General features: G+C 45.9%; 8 protein-coding genes across 8 annotated transcripts; 2 read left to right on the top strand and 6 right to left on the bottom strand.

Annotated features, from left to right (window-relative positions):
• Window positions 1–381: 381 nt before the first annotated feature.
• TrAtP1_010293 (uncharacterized protein) lies at window positions 382–1786 on the top strand. Its single transcript, XM_066114642.1, has one exon. It carries the CDS (start codon window positions 486–488, stop codon window positions 1428–1430), a length of 945 nt encoding a protein of 314 aa, XP_065970738.1. The 5' UTR covers window positions 382–485; the 3' UTR covers window positions 1431–1786.
• Window positions 1787–3398: 1612 nt separating this feature from the next.
• Window positions 3399–4637, top strand: TrAtP1_010294 (uncharacterized protein; the record flags this gene model as incomplete). Its single annotated transcript, XM_014089811.2, has 1 exon — window positions 3399–4637. One exon carries the CDS (start codon window positions 3399–3401, stop codon window positions 4635–4637), a length of 1239 nt encoding a protein of 412 aa, XP_013945286.2.
• Window positions 4638–4868: 231 nt separating this feature from the next.
• Window positions 4869–5993, bottom strand: TrAtP1_010295 (uncharacterized protein; the record flags this gene model as incomplete). Its single annotated transcript, XM_014089565.2, has 3 exons — window positions 4869–5070; window positions 5143–5334; window positions 5392–5993. The coding sequence occupies 3 exons, from the start codon at window positions 5991–5993 to the stop codon at window positions 4869–4871; spliced, it is 996 nt and encodes a 331-aa protein (XP_013945040.2).
• Window positions 5994–6015: 22 nt separating this feature from the next.
• TrAtP1_010296 (uncharacterized protein) lies at window positions 6016–6605 on the bottom strand (the record flags this gene model as incomplete). Its single annotated transcript, XM_066114643.1, has 3 exons — window positions 6016–6291; window positions 6389–6412; window positions 6474–6605. 3 exons carry the CDS (start codon window positions 6603–6605, stop codon window positions 6016–6018), a joined length of 432 nt encoding a protein of 143 aa, XP_065970739.1.
• A 1279-nt stretch (window positions 6606–7884) lies between these two features.
• TrAtP1_010297 (uncharacterized protein) lies at window positions 7885–9892 on the bottom strand. The gene is made up of 6 exons (XM_014089810.2): window positions 9443–9892; window positions 9052–9384; window positions 8807–8976; window positions 8538–8753; window positions 8372–8473; window positions 7885–8309 (listed from the first exon to the last, which is right to left on the bottom strand). The coding sequence occupies exons 1-6, from the start codon at window positions 9517–9519 to the stop codon at window positions 7918–7920; spliced, it is 1290 nt and encodes a 429-aa protein (XP_013945285.2). The 5' UTR covers window positions 9520–9892; the 3' UTR covers window positions 7885–7917.
• A 1255-nt stretch (window positions 9893–11147) lies between these two features.
• On the bottom strand, window positions 11148–13272 carry TrAtP1_010298 (uncharacterized protein; the record flags this gene model as incomplete). Its single annotated transcript, XM_066114644.1, has 4 exons — window positions 11148–12101; window positions 12201–12636; window positions 12702–13033; window positions 13104–13272. 4 exons carry the CDS (start codon window positions 13270–13272, stop codon window positions 11812–11814), a joined length of 1227 nt encoding a protein of 408 aa, XP_065970740.1. The 3' UTR covers window positions 11148–11811.
• A 1605-nt stretch (window positions 13273–14877) lies between these two features.
• On the bottom strand, window positions 14878–16039 carry TrAtP1_010299 (uncharacterized protein; the record flags this gene model as incomplete). The annotated part of the gene is made up of 3 exons (XM_014089556.2): window positions 14878–15088; window positions 15155–15232; window positions 15309–16039. The coding sequence occupies 3 exons, from the start codon at window positions 16037–16039 to the stop codon at window positions 14878–14880; spliced, it is 1020 nt and encodes a 339-aa protein (XP_013945031.2).
• Window positions 16040–17240: 1201 nt separating this feature from the next.
• Window positions 17241–17987, bottom strand: TrAtP1_010300 (uncharacterized protein). The gene is made up of 2 exons (XM_014089550.2): window positions 17714–17987; window positions 17241–17663 (listed from the first exon to the last, which is right to left on the bottom strand). The coding sequence occupies exons 1-2, from the start codon at window positions 17915–17917 to the stop codon at window positions 17418–17420; spliced, it is 450 nt and encodes a 149-aa protein (XP_013945025.2). The 5' UTR covers window positions 17918–17987; the 3' UTR covers window positions 17241–17417.
• Between the last annotated feature and the right edge of the window lie 371 nt (window positions 17988–18358).

Below are 18358 nucleotides of genomic sequence, written 5' to 3' on the forward strand. Positions count from 1 at the left end.
TGTGGCGCCAGATTCGTCGTCTTAATAGGTTAGACGTAGTCACGCAGTTGCAGTTTGGGGATGGGGCGTATCGAGACGGGGCGTATTAGATTACCGCCTACTACAGTACGCGAGTCTTAGTTAATCGACAAGAGACAAATTAATTCCCGACTGCAGGCGGCGGTTGATTTGATCCTTCTGGTACCAACTCTGGCGGAATTCCGATCTTGTATGGATGGCGTCATTAATAATGCGATGCTGGATGAAGACTCAATACGACACGAGTGAAACTATGATGGCGAGATATAGAATCAATGCCAATGAGGGGAAGGGGGGGGACTGGAGCTCATATGTCTAGAGTACAAATACTGCCTCGAGTCCTTGAATAGATGAGTGAAGAAGAGCACACAATTCCATTACCATCGCCATCATATCTCTTACAAGTCAATCACTTGAATACAGCAACTAACAAGCAGCTTCGTATTCATCCTAACACAATCATCGACATGGCCCCTATTCGAGTTGGTATCATTGGTCTCGGCGCCAAAGAAGCTGGACTCCTTTCCGTCGGATCTTGGGCTGCTTCTGCTCTCCTCCCATCCTTTCTCAACTCGCCTCACTACGAGGTCGTTGCCGTGAGCAACTCTTCCGTGGCATCTTCTCAGCGATCCATCGACTTCCACAAGCTGGGCCCCAACGTCAAGGCTTACGGCAGCCCGGAGGACATTGCCAACGACCCCAATGTTGACCTGGTGGCCGTGTCCATCAATGTTGGACACCACTACGTTGTGACCAAGCCTGCACTTTTAGCCAAGAAGCAAGTCTTTGTGGAATGGCCCCTTGGAGCAAACACGGTAGAGGCAGAGGAATTGACAAAGCTGGCGAGGGACGCCAACCTGAAGACGATTATTGGAACGCAGTTCATTTCTGATCCCGCCCTTGTCAAACTCAAGGAGCTCGTCGCCAGCGGTGCCATTGGCAAGGTCACGAGCTCAGAGGCTCAGTTGGCGCCCACCTTTGGACCTCCCGACGTCTGGGGAGCTGATGCAACTTACTACTTGGATCTCAAGACCGGTGGTAACGAATTCCATATTGCACTGGCCCACTGTAAGTGCAATCCAACACGTACATTTGCCATCTGGGCAACAACAGAAGCTAATGGTGACACACAAAATAGTCCTTGCAGGCTTTGTGGATGTGTTGGGCGACTTTGCTACCGTCAAGGCGTCGTTTGCCACACAATATCCCACAGTCAAGCTTCTCGACCACAGCACTGGCAAGATTGTCAACCCGTCATTTCCCAGAAAGGCCCCGGACCACATGTTCGTCCAAGGCGTCCTCAACAGCGGTGCCCTCGCCAGCGTCAACTATCGCCGGACGACGGACATTGTTGGCAAGACCACGCGCTGGATCATCACCGGTACAGAGGGCGAGATCGAGTTCACCATTGACGGGCCCATGCTGCAGATGGGTAGCCACCCGCGAGAAATCCGTATCAAGACTGCCAAGGATGAGGCTGGAGGTAGAGTCGTTGCGTGGGGAGAGGGCACGCCGGCTCATGTTGAGAGCGTAGCATTCCCGGGACAGAACACGGCGTATCTGTTTGATGCTTTTGCTACGCGCAAGGCTCCCGATTTTGAGGATGCGTTGAGGCTGCACAAGCTCTTGGACAGAATCCTTGAGGATGCGAAGCCCACGTACGATTAAGATGCGTGTAATGTCTGATATCGCTATTAGATAGCTCGTATTCAGGATTTTCTTTTGTAGCGCTGATAAGCTCTTCAATTTACTTGGAAGTTATGATTGAGTGCCATGAAGCTAACCAGAGAATAACGACATGGTCCATCTTACAGTGAAGTGTGTATCGTATCTATAGAGAGACATCTTGAGTTGTGAAAGCCATTATTATTGTTACAAGCATATATAAAACCCATATTTAAAATGGGATAGGAAGGGGCCGGCGAAGCTGCTTCGGGGCAGTAATAGCCGCGCGCTCGCAACCATCAAGTGCATGTACGTAACTTTGATAGCGGCAATAATATGCTGGCTACATACATGTAATAAGCGCCCGCCTGGCTGAACTTTTCATGTCTTTAAGCAGAGAGCTTCAACCATGTTGTCGTCGGCTTTTGGTGATGCAAAAGCACGAACTACATCCTAAGAGGGCGCCGTTGACGTCTTGTAGTAAAAGAAGTATGAGACGCGTAATTTGTAATCTCGTAGACAAACAGTCTAAGAGCACAAGGCCACAATGTAGTGCAAGCTAGCGTTGGTGGTTATATGGAATCGAATTATAGCGGCACGCGATGTTGTGGTTGCCGGCAGCTCGTATTGTGATTGCTAGCTACCTATAAACTCTGCAGTTGATACTTTCCAACCAACGAAAGCTATGAATTCCAGCCTCTTATTGACCTTTGAGACAAGTCATCTAGAGTGTCGTATGGCAAAGAAGAGATTGTAGCTGGCTAGACCATTTGAGGAAGTACGTCTCATCTAGCTACATGCACCATTGTGCGAGTCTCGGCCAGTAAGTAGAATGGTATGATATCTTGATAGAGTGGGACTCATACAAAAACGCCAACTTTATCCAATTTGCTAGTTGAACGTCCAATGAGTAAGGCTTGAGTAATGATTCCAGTTGAATCAAGCATTGTATATGCAGCAGCCTTATCAATCCGTCATATGACAACAAACTAATGGAATTTGCTCCACTACATTTCTCTGTTGGTGAAATTAATCCATCAATAGCATGTTATCGTGAGATTGTTCAAGGCAAAACATGTTCTCGGCTGCTCGCTAAGATATACCAGATTCAACCACGCGCAGATTTTTAGTAGCCAATTTACGTTACATTACCGTGCTAGTTCCAGAGAAGAAGCTGCAGAAGAATAGCAATCGGACAAGCAATTGCTAGCTGCGGGAAATCGCTAAAAAAGCGGACATTCGGGCGGTATTGGCATCGGCATTATTATCAAATGAGTCTCGAAGCGCATCGCAGGTATGACGATAGTTCTCTCTTGGCTCATCTCAAAATATACCCGTCGGATTGCCTTCCTTGAGGAGATGGAGCCTTCATCGCCCGAACGCTTGAACCAAAGATATAATAAGTGCTGTCGATCTATATTTCCCAAGCTACAGTCTTGCCGTCGTTAGTATATTTACCCGTCGGCCTCACCCCGCATTTCGGCTTGATCTCTACGATCTTCAAGATCAAGATGCAGTCGTAGTGCAGCAATTGGATTATAAAAGCTTGATACCAACCATTGACTGTTTAATGTTTGAATGAAGATGCGACATGCAGCATTGATATCACCCAAAGTCGTTGTCTTTCTAACATGAGAGCCCAAACTGGCTTTTAACAGCTTCATACTTGGGACATTGGATATTCTGGTCGGCTAATTCGCCTACCTCGCCTTACAATGAGACTCCTTCGGCTGGGCTTAGCCCGGCTCTCATTTCTCTTGATTGCCTTCTTCGTTGCCTCTTCTTATCAAACATGCACGTCCGATGACGATTGCAGCCTTAATGGCGTTTGCGGAAAAAATGGCGTCTGCAAGTGTGATCCGGCTTGGACTGGTGATGACTGTGGTGCCCTCGACATCCGTCCTGCTAAACGGCCAAGCGGCTACAATCTGACGGCAGAGGGCACATCGTCATGGTGCTCCAAGATCGTCAAGGACCCGTGGGAGAAGAACTTGTATCATCTTTTTGCGTCCGAGTTTACACACGGCTGTGGTCTTGACTACTGGGCTCCGTATAGCCGCATCATCCGTGCTGAATCTCATACGGGCCCTGCTGGCCCTTACACCTTTGCCGCTGAGGTTATGGGAACGTTCGCCCACAACCCGAATGTTGTGTATAGCCCGGCTGATCGAGAATGGCTCCTGTATTACATCGGATGCCCCACGAATGTAACAACAGACTCCTGCCAGTCACAGAGCTTCACCTGCGGACCAGGAAATGACAACAATGGAGAGAGTGGTATTTCCGTGCTCAGCAGCAAAGATCTCCGGAACTGGGATTTCAAGGGACAGGTGATGCAGGGCGACAATACTGGCGACTGGGATGCCGATGTGACCAACCCTGCCCCGTTTCCCTTGTACGCCAGCTCTTGCTCGAGGACAGGCGCATACGCAAATGGCCAACACTGCGCTGGTCACACCGATGCCATGCTATTGGTATACCGAGGCTGTCCATACAATTGTGGTGGCGCCGAGCAGATCAACGTAGCCATCTCAGAGACCGGCTTTGAAGGCCCTTACACGAAGATCGAGGCAGACCCCATCTTCAACGACGGCAATGAGGATCCATTCGTCTGGCGCGATAAGCGAGGAAACTTCCACATGCTTCTGCATTCTCTTGAGGCAGATGGAGGCTTTGGTTCGGGACCCAAGGTCGGCCGACATGCCTGGGCCAAGAACTATACCGGGCCATGGACATTTGGCAGCCAAACGCTGGCATTTAGCACCGAGGTGGAATATGATGATGGGACAACCATCAACTTTTACCGCAGGGAGAGGCCAGAGCTATACTTTTCCGACGACGGGCTGATGACGCCGCTGTTGCTTACTACTGGCGTGCAGCCTCAGAATAGCCCTCAGAGCTACAGCATTGTTGTACCTCTGGGAGCTGCTGGAGTGAAGGCTCAGGGTAAATAATGGTTTAGCTTAGGAAAAGATTAAAATTTGATTTGGTTCCATTCAGTTGATTTGCATAAATTGCTTGACCTCTGTAAAACAAATGGTAGCCCAGGATGGTGACACAAAGTTTCTACAGCTCTTCTGAGGCTGTTGTCAAGAATTTGAATTACTAAATAGAATTGTACTCATAATGTCATGATCAATCTAACTTTTGAGCTCCATAGGGCTACAATAAAAATTAAAAGCGGTTTACAGAGCATATCTGAATGAAGTGTTCTCTTTGTCAGACAAGTCTTCGAGGGCTTTGTCAAAGGTAGGCGGTCCATAGAGTTTCGTTCGATTCTTGTTCTCTCTATCCAGCATAACGCGAACCACTGGAGCAAGGAAGAAGCAAACAGCAAAGCAAACCAGAATGCCTGTAAAGCTCTGACTAAAAGCGGGAGCGAATTTCCTGGGGGGAGATCAGAATTAGCATTTCAACAAGACTTCTAGTCAATATGAAGCAACATGAGCTGTAACTTACTGGTCGAAGAGCAGAGAACCGGTAACATTGCCCAATGAATAGCCGATGAAAGTTCCGGCAGCGTATACGGCCTTTTTAGTATAACCGCCTGCATTCGAGGTTCCCAGGCCAATGCATTGGACCCAAGCTGCCGAGAAAAAATTGAGAAGGTAGAAACCAAAGATCTTTGCGCCCTTATTGTCGACTTTCCAACTGCAATGTGTGTGAGTAACGCTTATAAAAAAGAAATATGGGATGGAATGAACATACAGCAATGAACACCCCAGAATCACCGGAAGACAAGAGAGTGAGATGATGTAGAATCGAGAGTTGTTCCAGTGTCTACCAAGATATCCTGAGCCCAAGACGCAAATGAAAGCCATGGCGCCAGTTGGAAGATTGAGCAAGAGAGAATCATAAGCATTGAATCCCATGCCACTGAACACGATGGATGCAAATTGAGTAACCACGGCTGCGCCTGTGCAGCTCAGTAAAGAAAGGATTATAAGTCCCCAGAACTGATATTCCAAGAGTGCCTCCATGATCTGGGAGAGGTTCACAGTTGTGTTTGTGGTGCCTGCATTATTAAGACGCATGCGCTCAATCACGCGCTCTCTCTCGCTTTCTGTAAAGCCCTTGGCTAGTTCCGGAGTATCAGGGAAGATGAAAAGTAGTGCGATGCCCCAGAGGAAAGAAAGACTTCCTGCAAACAGATACATTATCTGCCATGGATGCAGACGGTTGCTCTGGATATGAGCCAGTCCAAAGTTGATTACGGGAGAAATTAACAATGAGCCGCCGCTGAATGAGAACCAAATGCTAGATCGCAAGACTTGCTCTTGTTTGGTATACCACATGCCGACGACGAGCATGAATATTGGGTTGACGCCGGCTTCAACGACGCCGAGAAAGAATCGATTCGCCAGAATGCCAGAGTACGTCTTGCAGGCGGGGGGTTGTGAGCATGACGATTGACCACAGGACTGACAGAACGGAGCAAGCTCGCTTTGGACGGAACCGTTGGGCCAGCAGCGAGGCAGGATACATGCCGACTATATGGCCAAAGTAGAATATCACAGACACCCATGAGAATGATTTGCCTTGTGTCAAGCCCAGGTCTGTTCGCAGGCCAAAAACGGCTGCTTGGCCAAGCAAGCCTTTATCCCAGTACTAGTAGAGATTTTGTCAGTGGTTTACTTTCAACGCAATTTGTGCATCTAATCCTGAATATTCGGACATGTTGACGAAGTGATCCAAGACTTCTTACCTGAAGGGCAAATGTGATGCATAACTAGAGACGAGTCAATATGTGAATTGAGTATTCAGACAAATTTTCAACAACTGAGACTTACCACTGGCATCAAGCGCCAGTCGATCTTTCGCAACAACGCCCGATCTGAATCCCTTATAATCTCAATAGATGGGTCGCTTTCGGTAGACCTGTCTACCACGCCCTCAACCAACGATTCGTCTTTTTTCTCCATTTTGACAGACCTGCAGAAACACTACAAAATAGAGAAAACGAGACAATCAGAGGAGAGAGAAAAAAGATTGCCAAGGGTAGGATTCAATGCTTATCATAAGTAGGCAGTAGGTAACATTGGCTTATACAAAGAGAGCGGCAGTTCGGGGTTGTCAAGTCCCACTCGGCTTCAGTTAGATCAGCACTAGTCTGCTTAAAGGCGAGACGGGTAAGCGGGTGAGCGGGTATCAAGGAACCAGGGACTGCAGAATCGAAATATACACGTGGAGGCAAAATATGAGCAGCTGGGTGGACTGTTTGTTGCAGTTTCTGTGTGTGCGAGACCCATTTCTGTATGCCGCCGATCCTTTCGGAGGTTGGTCTTTTTATATCCGCTTGGTTTGAGTCAACCACATGTCGATCAGCAATTGATTCATCTTAAGACAACCCATCGAACATAGCGTATGAGGGCTATTAACCCTAGGAGATCTGATGATAATACTTTATCAATATACCAGTGCGTAAATCATTAGGAAAGAAGCTAGTTGGGCATATTTAGAAGCCTATCGAGCGTACTACATACCGCAGATATGATTCTCAGCCTAATCGAGCGGCTATCCAATGCCGGATGTAGTGAGCTTTTAGTCAAAGACATGGTTCAACCTTACCCCTTTGCCTCGCATTCGTGTTGGATTAGCAATCACGTCAGGCTTGACTTATTATACCTATAAATATATGTTTTGTAGCCTTTGGCCTGAGTCCTTGCGAATCACAGAGCACGATGCTATAGAGTAGCTAAACGAGGTCTTCTTGCAGTTGACACAGTTGAGGCAGGTATATCGTCTACCCCACGGTGGAGTTTCGCTACTGCGCAATACACAAAGTAACAGTACATCAGCAAAGTCGGAAGCTCAAGTGATCAAGACAAAGCGCAGCGCTGTGGGCACACTCTTATCACTGCATGTACCAAGCACCTAAGAGCCTTTCTGCTCGCTATGATCAGCTAGAGCATGCAGAGAATTGTAAGTGGACGGGCCGTGTAAGTTAACTAGGTTTTTAACACGATTAATCTTATACAGTGCTTGTGTTATACAAGTAAGTCGACAACGAGACTGAGCCGGGCTAAGTACTGGGTCCACGCCCCCTGAACATGATGCTTATCTTCCGGGGATGATCATCCTCGGTATGGCCCGCAGGTGCGGCGATACGCGGCGACTAAAACCGTAAGCAGCTTATAAACAAAGTCAACCTCTTTATTCTCCAATAAGATGTTGGCTACAAATGTGCGTATTTGAACTTAATTTTCCAATTTTTATCATGATTAATAGTAACGTCTAGCTAATGTATGCTTTTAATCCCCGAAGTCTCTCCTTGGCAGCCTCGAGCACAGAATCTGGCTTGCATACGGCAAACCGCATCCATTGCTCTCCAATATGTTGGTTCGCCGGTGAATAGAATTCGCTGGGCGGAATTGCCGCCACTCCAAGCTCCTGGATCAGGAACCACGCCAGCTTGAAGTCTCGTGGGCGTTCCTGCACATGTGGCGGGAAGGGATAATTCTCCGGGAGCGTCACTTTGCTCATGTTGACCACTACAAAGTAGCCCCCTTCGGGTTCTGAGTATGGCATGTCAAGCTCACGCCAAATATCGTTGAAGAGTTTCATCTTGCCCTTCATATCGGAGACGCACTCGTTCCAGAAGCCGTTCTCTTCAGCCTGTTCGAATCCTAAATGACTTGTTAGCGCATTATTGACCGGATTTGAGAAAAGCTCGAAGCTTCAAACTCACCAATCGCAAATGCTTCCTGGAGCGGTGATGGAGAGCAGTAGCAAATTCGTGCGTGTGCTTTTGTGACATATTGTACAAGCTCTGCGGGTCCCATAACCCAACCTATGCGCCCAGTTAGCTCGCAAGCAAACATTATTGGAATGTTTTAAGACAATTGAAGACTTACCGACTCGCCAGCCGGTAGCGTAAAAGTTCTTGCCCGCGGAACTCAGGGTTAGAGTGATCTTCTCAACCTCCGGCGATAAAGTCGCAATACGAGTGAAGGGAACATAGAATAGCCGGTCGTAGACTTCATCTGATATGATAAGAATGTTGTTCTGAACGCAGACATCTGCAATCAGTTTGAGCTCCTTGGGGGTAAAGATCTTCCCCAGGGGGTTGTCTAAGAGTTGAATCAGTTAGAAGTCACGCTTTGCGGATACATCGGCTACTCACGAGGTGTATTTAACACGAGCATTCTCGTTCTAGGAGTGATGGCGTCTCGGAAAGCGGCTATATCAAGGGTCCAGTCGCCGGCGGAATGTGTTTTTGTCATGCCAGACTTTGGTGGTTGTAGTGGCACAGAGACAACTTTGGCACCAGCCATCTCAATATTGCTGATATATCTGCTATCTGTTAGAATACAAACCAAGGACCATTTTAATGCTTGAGGCTAAGACAGCGTAAAATGGTGCGCTTACTGGTCAAAAAATGGTTCTAGTAGTAGGACCTCATCACCCTCTTGGAGGAACGCCATGCAACAGCTCAAGAAGCCTTCATTGGCGCCAGTAGTGATTGTGACTTCCGTCTCAGGGCAGAGCTTGCGGCCCCAGAAAGGAGAGTATGCGTTGGAAATAGCCTCTCGCAAACGAGGCCGGCCCTTTGGAGGAGCATACTGGTTGCAGTCTAGGCGTTCTACCGCGCTCTTGGCTGCGTCTATGAGGAACTGCGGAGGATTGTAGCCAAAAAAGCCCTGTCCCATGTTTACCACGGGCTGATTAGGTGTCGTTGCGGCAGCAGCATTGATGATAGACCTAATGGCAGCTATTAGTGCATCGAGATAAGAACAAAACACTTGGTTGAGTCACTCACCACACGTCCATGGTAGAGCCCGCCACTCGCGAGGCCGGTTGGATCGGGGACTTTGTCCCGTTCTTTAATTGAGCCATTTATGCTGTGATTAATCGGTCTCATATAACTCTAGGTGTATTCTTCAGCAATTCAAGACTTGAAGTCAAGGGCGGCGCGGCAGGTTGGCCTGGCCTGCTATATATCTATTCCACATATACACAGCTAACGAAGAGATTTCTCCATAGACGTCCGAGAGTGAGCTCGCGTCTAAAATCTGACGAGAGTGGATTGATTTGCCATCACTAGATTCTCAGGGCCGCGCGCACTTGTGCCAGCTTACCGGCTGTGTTAACTTGTTTGCCATCATGACTCAATGCTACTGGTTTGCATTCAGACGATATGGGGGCATTTTATATTGCTGCCATCTTTCCGACAGTAATCGAATACTCCGGCCCCTCATTTGATTCCACTATACATGCTAGTTTCGCTCAAGATCCTAGCTTTTCGACTCTCTCTTTATAGTGGAAGTCAGCTACTATTTTACTAGCTTCATCGGGGCTCTCTCTTTTAGACAAATACTAAGGGCAGTATTTGCTCATCGGAGTCAATACGGAGGTTGAATCGGCCCATCAAAAAACCATAGCTCACAAACGCCAACTGTCACTGCGCTAATACGATGCCAAAGTTTGATGAGATACGTTTCGCCTCTCGAAGATAATATGCTGACTAAACCCGCCACATTATCAATGTGTAGACAATGATTGGAGCTATGGCTTGCCACGAGTATCCCGACAATGCACGTAAAATATCCTTCTTTACGAATCTGTATTATTGTACGAGGCTAAGGCTTTGGTCCCCATAAGAGAATAGCAATGAGCAAATGTAAGGCCAAAGATAAATCAGGCGTAAACCTCCGATTTTCGGCCCCAAATGTAATCGTACCGTGAGCCGGACCCTCGGATCGGGTCTGACAATTCAAGCGTGGCGGGGCGAACCATCTTCTCAGAGCTAACAGTAATACGTAGCATCCGTGCTATAGACTGTACACGTTGATCCGCCGTCTATCCCATCCAATCATGGACCGGCCATGAATCGTATCATTGTGTAATAAGGCTGAGCATCTGCGTTTCGTATTCTGTTGGCTCCTTCAAAGATATCGGATATACAGCTTCCAGCTGCAATATCTCGCCATCGTCCCACTCGTTCCGTTAGCTGCGCTTGTAGGCATGTAGTCTGCAGGATGCTACTTTAGATGGCGGTCCCATCTCGGACTAAGCAAGCTTTGATAGGCTATTTTAGCAATCAAATTGCCATAATGGGAAGCATGATGTTGCGTTTTTGGAGTGCCACCAAAAACCACATGCAGTGAGCTATTAGGGACACTCATTTTATCATGACAATTCCGGGAGTGCCACTCTACAAGATGTACAGCAAGGGCTTTCGGTGGTATGCTATCTTTAAATTTGCATTGTAGAGGCGTACGATAGTGTGCCCATATCTTAATTGACCCCTTCTACGCTTATCTCTCATGCTATCTTCAATCGTACTTTTGACTATCTGGCTTATGGCATAGAGCATCCTGCATTGATGGTTAGGAGTTGATGGCCATGGTCACCGTTGTAACGAATGCGCTGTATGACTATGTCCTGATGAACTTATGAGTTGTTCTCTGTAAGTGAAACTGTGCCAACACTTTCGTCTTAGCGGTCTTTGCTTCTATGCCTGTGTAGATCTTGACGGGTGATCATCAACGCAGATAAAAATGCTATTCCTTACAAACACGACACTTTTTAATGATGCCCTATTGGTCAATGCCGCAATCAATGAACCAAGCTAACCATGTGAAACAAAGACAGAAAGGGATCTGAGCGACTAGCAACCGATGGCCCTACAGAGCATCTCCAGTATAACGAAATCATCTCCATCAGCCAATCAGCTTGCTGTTCGGTCAGATGTGTTCCAAAGCTATAAAGAATTTGTAGTTTAGGTAACACATAACTATTCGCTTTCCAGCACGACGAAGTAAAATCGCCCAGCCGCTGTCTCATTCATCTATGGTCGCTTGATGCTTCTGGTTGGAATTGACATGCTGATTGTCTAAGCACTAACAGCGCCACGCAAGTACTAAATTCTCTCACGAAGCGCCATCGACCCTTCTATCTCATAATATTCTTCCCGTCTTTCTCATGCGAAAAGAAATGGATCCAATGACTTTGTTTCACTTTCATCAGCTTAGCGATTAAGTTTTTGTTTAATGCGGCACATATGGCTATCTACGAACACTAGAATGTTTACTCAATCTTTTTCATTACGAAATCCCAGTTTCTGTTGAAAGATAACACATTCTTCATGAGGGATACTGCTTTTGTAACCATGTTGAGGCCCAATCCTCAAGCTCTCTTGTTGAATACACATTGCAGAGGGCCTGCTTTCAAAATTGCCTGGTTAATCATATCTCGGTGGATTGAGGTCCCATCTTCGCCAGGAGCAAACTTAAAGTCGTAATTCCAGACCGTGTACGCTATTGTGAATCTCAGTACGATAATAGCCAGTCTCCTCCCTACACAGCTGTATGGGCCGAGAAGGAAGGGGTGGTACGCCCGCTTGTCAATTACCAGATCAGGCCGCGTTGTCCACCTTTCTGGGATAAAGCTCTTTGGCTGTTCAAAGTATTTTGCGCCTGTTAAGGTTGTAGTGGTTAGAAAAGAACTATACTAAGCGATTTGATGATAGCTTTAAGTCGGTGGAAATGAAAGGGCCAGTTCTGGCGGATACTCACTTGTATGCATAGAATATATAGGCACAAATAGTAGTGTTTCGCCAGGAATGAAAACACCATCAATCTCCAATCCCTCGGGCGGTGTCATTCGAGGTCCATTAGCGCAAGTTGGGTTATCCACTCTCATTGTCTCGTTAATCACGGCGTTCAGGTATGGCGCCTCAGCCTCGCCCAAGTCAAGGTTGGTAAATTCGCCAGATACTGTGCGACCAAAGAGTGGCTCTAGTTCTGAACGTAGCTTGTCTCGAACGGTGGAGTCTCGTGCCATATAGTAAAATGCGAATGACAATACGGCTGCAATAGTATCAGTTCCACCAGTCATAACAGCTTGGGCGTCCGAGTATATGACGTCCATATGGTGCATAGCTTTAGGTTCCTTGGAGTTATAGTCTTGGAGGAAATATTTCATAATATCCTCATGTTCGTCAGTTGCTTGCTGCACTGGTGTCAGTATGTCACTTGTCAAATACATGGTACAGAATTGCGAATCGCGGTGCCTACCTCTCTTCGTTTGTCCACCATCTGGCAAGCCAACTTTTGGAAGTTTATATGATCGTTGCTGCTGCCAAAGGCTTGCAACAAAGCAATTGGCCACCATATCATACCAAGTTTGGCAAGAGTGCCAAGAGTTACTTCAAGGTAATGCAGCATGGGATTTTCTTTGCCAGCTTTGATTGATCCAAAATTGACAGAAAATCCCATCCGACCCATGTTATCAAACGGTATTAGAGCGGAATATAGTGAGGTATTGATGGGTTGGCCCTGAAGAGATTCCAATTTCTCTAACCATTCGTATACTACTTCGCGAGCGTAAAGCTCGTATGCCTCTAAAGCTAATGATGTATCAAGATCTTAGTACTGAGAAGAAGAAAAGATGAATCTGGTGTAACTGACATTTCGTACTAAAAGCTTTGTCCCAAATCTGCCGTCTCCAGCGATGATCCTTGTGATTCAGGATAGTGTCAAGATTTGCATGGCCGTTATAGTTCACCGCTTCATAGGCCGAGTTCCGCTTTGAACAAGCTGATCCTGCTACATGAACCTTATGCTGAGCGTCTAACGATAGAGCCATGAGCTCATTAGGGCCTATAATATTGGGTGAACACGTCACTCCCACTTCCATATGACTATTCAACTCAAGGCTTACCAATTCGTACGATATCTCCGTATTTTTCGAAAAGCTTAGACCAGTGAAGGTGTGACTTCCCGTCCAGAGCTTCATATGGCCCATACAGTTTTGTAATCTTTGCTGCAAACGGACCAGGAAAGCGACTTGTGCGATGGAAAAAGAGGCGATATACCAGGATACTAGTAAAGAGTCCCAGAAAATAAGACGCCGATATGATGCCAGCATTCGAGGCTCCATGAGCCACACCTTGTGAATGGATACAGCGCACCAATAGCAAACATTCTGCGATGAAGTAGAACCCAACAATTTTGGGAGCCTCCCAAGCCCTGTGTCCACGAATGAAATGAACAAGGTGAGATAAAATACCACCTGACGCCGAGGCAACGGCCAGTAGGACAGGCCTCATCTTTAAATGTCGGTACAACTCGTAAGGTCGCCTTTAAAAGTTCAACAAGCCTTGGTGAGGTATTGCTGTTGACTGATTGAAAACAGACAAATCATCCTGCGAATGAGATAGGGAGAACGGGGGCTTTTAAGAGGAAAGCGTGACATGCAAGGGAGAATATAAGCACGGTAGAAAGTGTATTTCACTAGGAGCCAAATATGAATAATTATGAGCTAGGATAAGCTGAGAGTCTAGATTTAGGATAAGCTGAGAGTCTAGATTTAGGATAAGCTGAGAGTCTAGATTTAGGTATGAAACTGCTTGAAAGAGCCTAGAGATACAAAGAGGTAATAACAGGCCGAACTATTAATTAGCACACACTAAATTTGGTGCTTCTAATGCCAGTCCGCGGGTTTTTATCTAACTTATAAGACAAGCTCTCCTCTGAGACGTCAAGTGCTAGGGCTTATTCAGAATGGCTTACAAGCCGTCCTAATTAAAGTTTGGGGTTTCTTACCTTGAGTCCAGCCTAAAGCTTCATCGACGGCATACATATAGTTTTTTCTCATTACTCCACATTCCTATTTCAGTCTTACTACATTTATAATCATCGCAATGCGTAGAGCTGAGTTTGACCTGAGACTACTTACACATTGCTATCTGCTGCTGGGTTGGCGTGATGACGTACAGCTATCAAATGTTAGCTCAGCTCAGCCACAAGCGGTTTCAACGGGTCAATTGATACATCTATAGTGTTAGGCTCAGTGGATTGATCATAATGCTCAGTAACCCTAAGCTTGAGATTATACAGTATATTGTGGTAGAATCTTAGTTCAAAAAAGGCATGTGCTGATGCTCATTACGCGAATCGAATCCCGCCAAAGACATGGCTCCTGTGACGATATAACCCTAATTTTCCGGTAATTAGAACATTTGCCATTTATGTTACAGCTCTTCATTAGAGACTGCATCACAGTGATATCATAACATTTTGGACTTAGAACACGAGTAATATTTCACGACACAAAGGTACTCGAGTTTTGAGCAGTCCATAACTGGACAGTATATTGAAGTTTGCACAAAGCTGTCGTAGGCTTGCCAATACGTGCTTACAAGATTTGGTGCCTCCAAAGCCCTCGAATAATTCATGCCCTCGTTAGGACCTATATCTCAAATACAGCTCTATACCGGATCGCATTTGCTCCCAGGTCACTGATGGCTTTTTGGAGAGAGCCAAGATTTTCGAGTTTGGTGATTTGAATCAGAGGTTTAATGTCGTTTTTGGCTGCAAACTCGAGCGTCTCAGCATGCATTGCCCTAGAACCAACTAGACTTGCATGTACGCGATACCCATCGAAGAACATATTGCGCGTGCTTGAAACTATCGTTAGTGGACGTTCAGGTCTAAGTAATTATGCTTTCATAAACATCGGGTCTTACTTAAGATTCATAGCTCCCATTGGAGCAGTCAGCGGCACGATAATGCCGTTTCTTGACAAGAATTCTTTTGTCATGGCCCTGTTCAGATTTTAGCGACGCACATGAGAGAACAAATTAACGTAGGTGAGGCGTGAAGAACAAGAAATTAACCTACCTTTCAAAATCTGGATAATAGCTTCCAGTAATCACCAAAACATCTATTGGAGCTTTGATGGTGTCGTACATAGCACTGACAAGGTGAAATTCACTGGCTCCCCAAGCGCGTGCTTCCTGCTCTTTGTCTGCCGATGTGCTATAAACAACGACTTCAGTGCCCATCTTGGCGGCGAATTGGATTGCAAGGTGCCCAAGACCACCAATTCCGTAAATACCAACTCGCATGCCAGGCTCAACCGTCTCCCTGAGAGCAGTGTACACTGTAACGCCAGCACACTGGAGAGGAGCAGCGTACTCGCTGGGAATGTTATCTGGAATCTTGTGCAAAAACGTCTCCTTGCCGATATAGAATTGGCCAAAGGTACCATTGTCGTAGTCTCCTTCACCCAAGACAATACGATCATAGCAGTAGATATCTTTGCCTTTGAGACAGAACTTGCAGCTGCCACAGGCATCTCGATGGTATCCGCCACCAACCCGATCTCCAACCTTCAGCTGCTTCACGTCAGAGCCAATCAGTTCAACGATTCCTACTCCTTCGTGCCCTAGAGCAACAGGAGCACCAAGTTTGACCATTGCTACATCACTTGCGCAAAGACCACTGTGAGTGATGCGAACAACAACATCTTTGGGGCCCAATTCCGGAATTTTAGCGTCATACGCAATGATGCTTCCTCCATTAGATCGATAACCTCGATATTCTCTCCCTACGAGACTGGATTGAGTCATGTTGATGGTGTGAGTCTCTTGTTGCTTTTTTGGCTGCTGTGAACTTGAGTCCAAGTATTATAACAGGTGTTGAAAGTGTTTTGTTTATTATCAGGCAATTGAGTGGCTGCCTCTGAAATATATAGGCGTTGTATTCAGAAGCGCCAAAACGATGCGAATGGACCATGTTTTGGCCTTTCAACGAGATCAGCTTTCATATGGCAAGTAATCAAAAAATGTATAACCGATAAGAGTGGCTATACTAACCTTGGAATTTGGAATCAATCGGATGATCTATAAGTTAACATATGTGTTTGTAGACATACAACTTTTGAGTAAGTTGCTTTGTAATCCCTCCATCAAAATCACAACAAGGATTTACATATTTTCACGATTCATGGATTGAATCCCTTACCTCCGATTCGAATACTGTAGCTGGTGTCTCTTAATTTTGAGAGTTCACACTAGCGAAAGAGATTATAGCTCTGTCAGACATCCTACCATTATGTTTACATTCCATTTATTTGCTACAACAAATGGAGCTTGGGAGAAGTAACATATGGCGAGACGGATCACGATAATATAGCAAGACAAATAAATACAAATAAATACAGTGGTGCTGCTCTCATCACGCCAATAGCATCACGCATTTAACTAATAACTCGAGTCCTCCTTGTACTGGCATCAAAATCAATCCAGTACTCAGCCCTTGACTCCAATATATTGGCCAGTATCATGTAGACTACAACTTCGAGTTGAGGTTTTCTTGACAACGTCTTGCCTCGGATCAAGACATTTATTAATCATCTGCCAAGATTATTAATCGCTGCGCTTTCCAACCGATGTGCCGAGGGGGGACTTGAAAGACTGGTTATTTCCTTCTCTCATGTTGACAAACAGCCCCTTCTATATGTAATTCAATCCGTCTGAGAGCGGAAGTTTCCGTTAATTTTCGCAGGGAATACGCGATGAATTTGGATCGCAAATATTTTCGCTCTGCAGTTGTCGCGCTCACCGGCATGTATATATAACGCTGATACGGAGATTCTGCAGAATTTTGCTGAAAACACATTTTGTTATTTATTTCACCGATCATCGCCGCAAGCCATATCCTTGAGAGCAAGCAATTCTTGTTTAGGGATGTTATGACTATGTTGATCCAAGCTACGATGGGTCAATGAATAATCACAAATTGATTTCACGTCCATTGCGTCATTGTAATGTATGCAGAATTATAATATCTGTACCAAGCTGCGAAAACTCTGCTGATTCAAAATACTATATCTCGCTCGCCTGCAAATCCGTATATTGCCAACAACGCTGCCTTTAAAGCTCATCCACCAAAGCCTATTTCCATGAAAGGTAAATTTAGCTATTTGGATATCCTTTTCCAGTACACCTAGACCGCTTTTGCCTCATTCCGGACGCCCACAAACTCTTTTCCGATTACCATGCGGCCATCATCTTCTGTTAAAATCTTCCCATCAGGATGCAGCTTAGTTACAAACTCAGGATCCGCAAAAGTTGCTTTCAAAGAATCCATGTCGGGGAAAATAGTAGTAACAACTGCATCACAGTCAATACTACCCACAGCGCCGCCGAACAGTGCTTGGACGTTTTCCTTGTTTTCGCCAGTAATGAATTGCTATGTTTCATGTTAAGAAAGCGATGCTTCTTTTTTGGCAATAAACTTACGACTCCGTGATACAAAACTCGGTGTCTGTTCAAAATATCCGCGGCTATAGGGATATGGACTTTGGTATAATGCTGTTCAAAGTCTTCGTCAGACATACCTTTCTTCTTGGTAACAAGAAGGGTAGCCTTTATGCCTGTCTGGAAGCCGGTGGTCATTTTCTCTGCTGTGATGAACTCTTGCTCTTCTCGTTTAGATATGGGCATTTCAATCTTAAATATATCTCAGATTCACTTGTATTATCTTCTTATAGCCCACACTAGCCCAAGCTGCAAGGGCCATGTCCGCACGAGTCCCTATTACCGGTCTTTTGGCGGAGTTTGCGTAGCAAGTGCAAACCAATAGATTAAACTCCCGAATAATTCTTGAACAGGTTGTCCCTTGTCAGCAGCTTATTTGAACGAACGCGGAGTCCGACAATGGTGATTGTACCGGGTACGCGGATTATAAATACCCACTTGCAATAGGCAGTTTACTCATCCTCAGCGTTAAATCCGCTATATTCTGTAGTGTAAAATTATTAGTTTGTCTCATATTATAAATCAGAGCTACATGCCAATCCCCCATATATATGTAATTTGAAGAGGCTTAAATTACTATTGAGCTTCTTACTGCGCGACCGCTACCCTTTTGTCATGACGCTCTTG

The sequence above is a fragment of the Trichoderma atroviride genome, chromosome 5, assembly GCF_020647795.1.
Source record: "Trichoderma atroviride chromosome 5, complete sequence".
Lineage (NCBI taxonomy): Eukaryota > Fungi > Ascomycota > Sordariomycetes > Hypocreales > Hypocreaceae > Trichoderma > Trichoderma atroviride.

Coding starts and splice junctions, on each gene's coding strand:
- TrAtP1_010293 (XM_066114642.1), top strand. CDS start 486: ATGGCCCCTATTCGAGTTGGTATCATTGGTCTCGGCGCCAAAGAAGCT.
- TrAtP1_010297 (XM_014089810.2), bottom strand. CDS start 9,519: ATGGCTCAATTAAAGAACGGGACAAAGTCCCCGATCCAACCGGCCTCG. Junction 8,754..8,806: donor GCTCGTGTTAAATACACCTC/GTGAGTAGCCGA, acceptor TTCAACTCTTAG/ACAACCCCCTGGGGAAGATC. Junction 8,310..8,371: donor CCAGGAAGCATTTGCGATTG/GTGAGTTTGAAG, acceptor CAAGTCATTTAG/GATTCGAACAGGCTGAAGAG.
- TrAtP1_010300 (XM_014089550.2), bottom strand. CDS start 17,917: ATGCCCATATCTAAACGAGAAGAGCAAGAGTTCATCACAGCAGAGAAA. Junction 17,664..17,713: donor GAGTTTTGTATCACGGAGTC/GTAAGTTTATTG, acceptor CATGAAACATAG/CAATTCATTACTGGCGAAAA.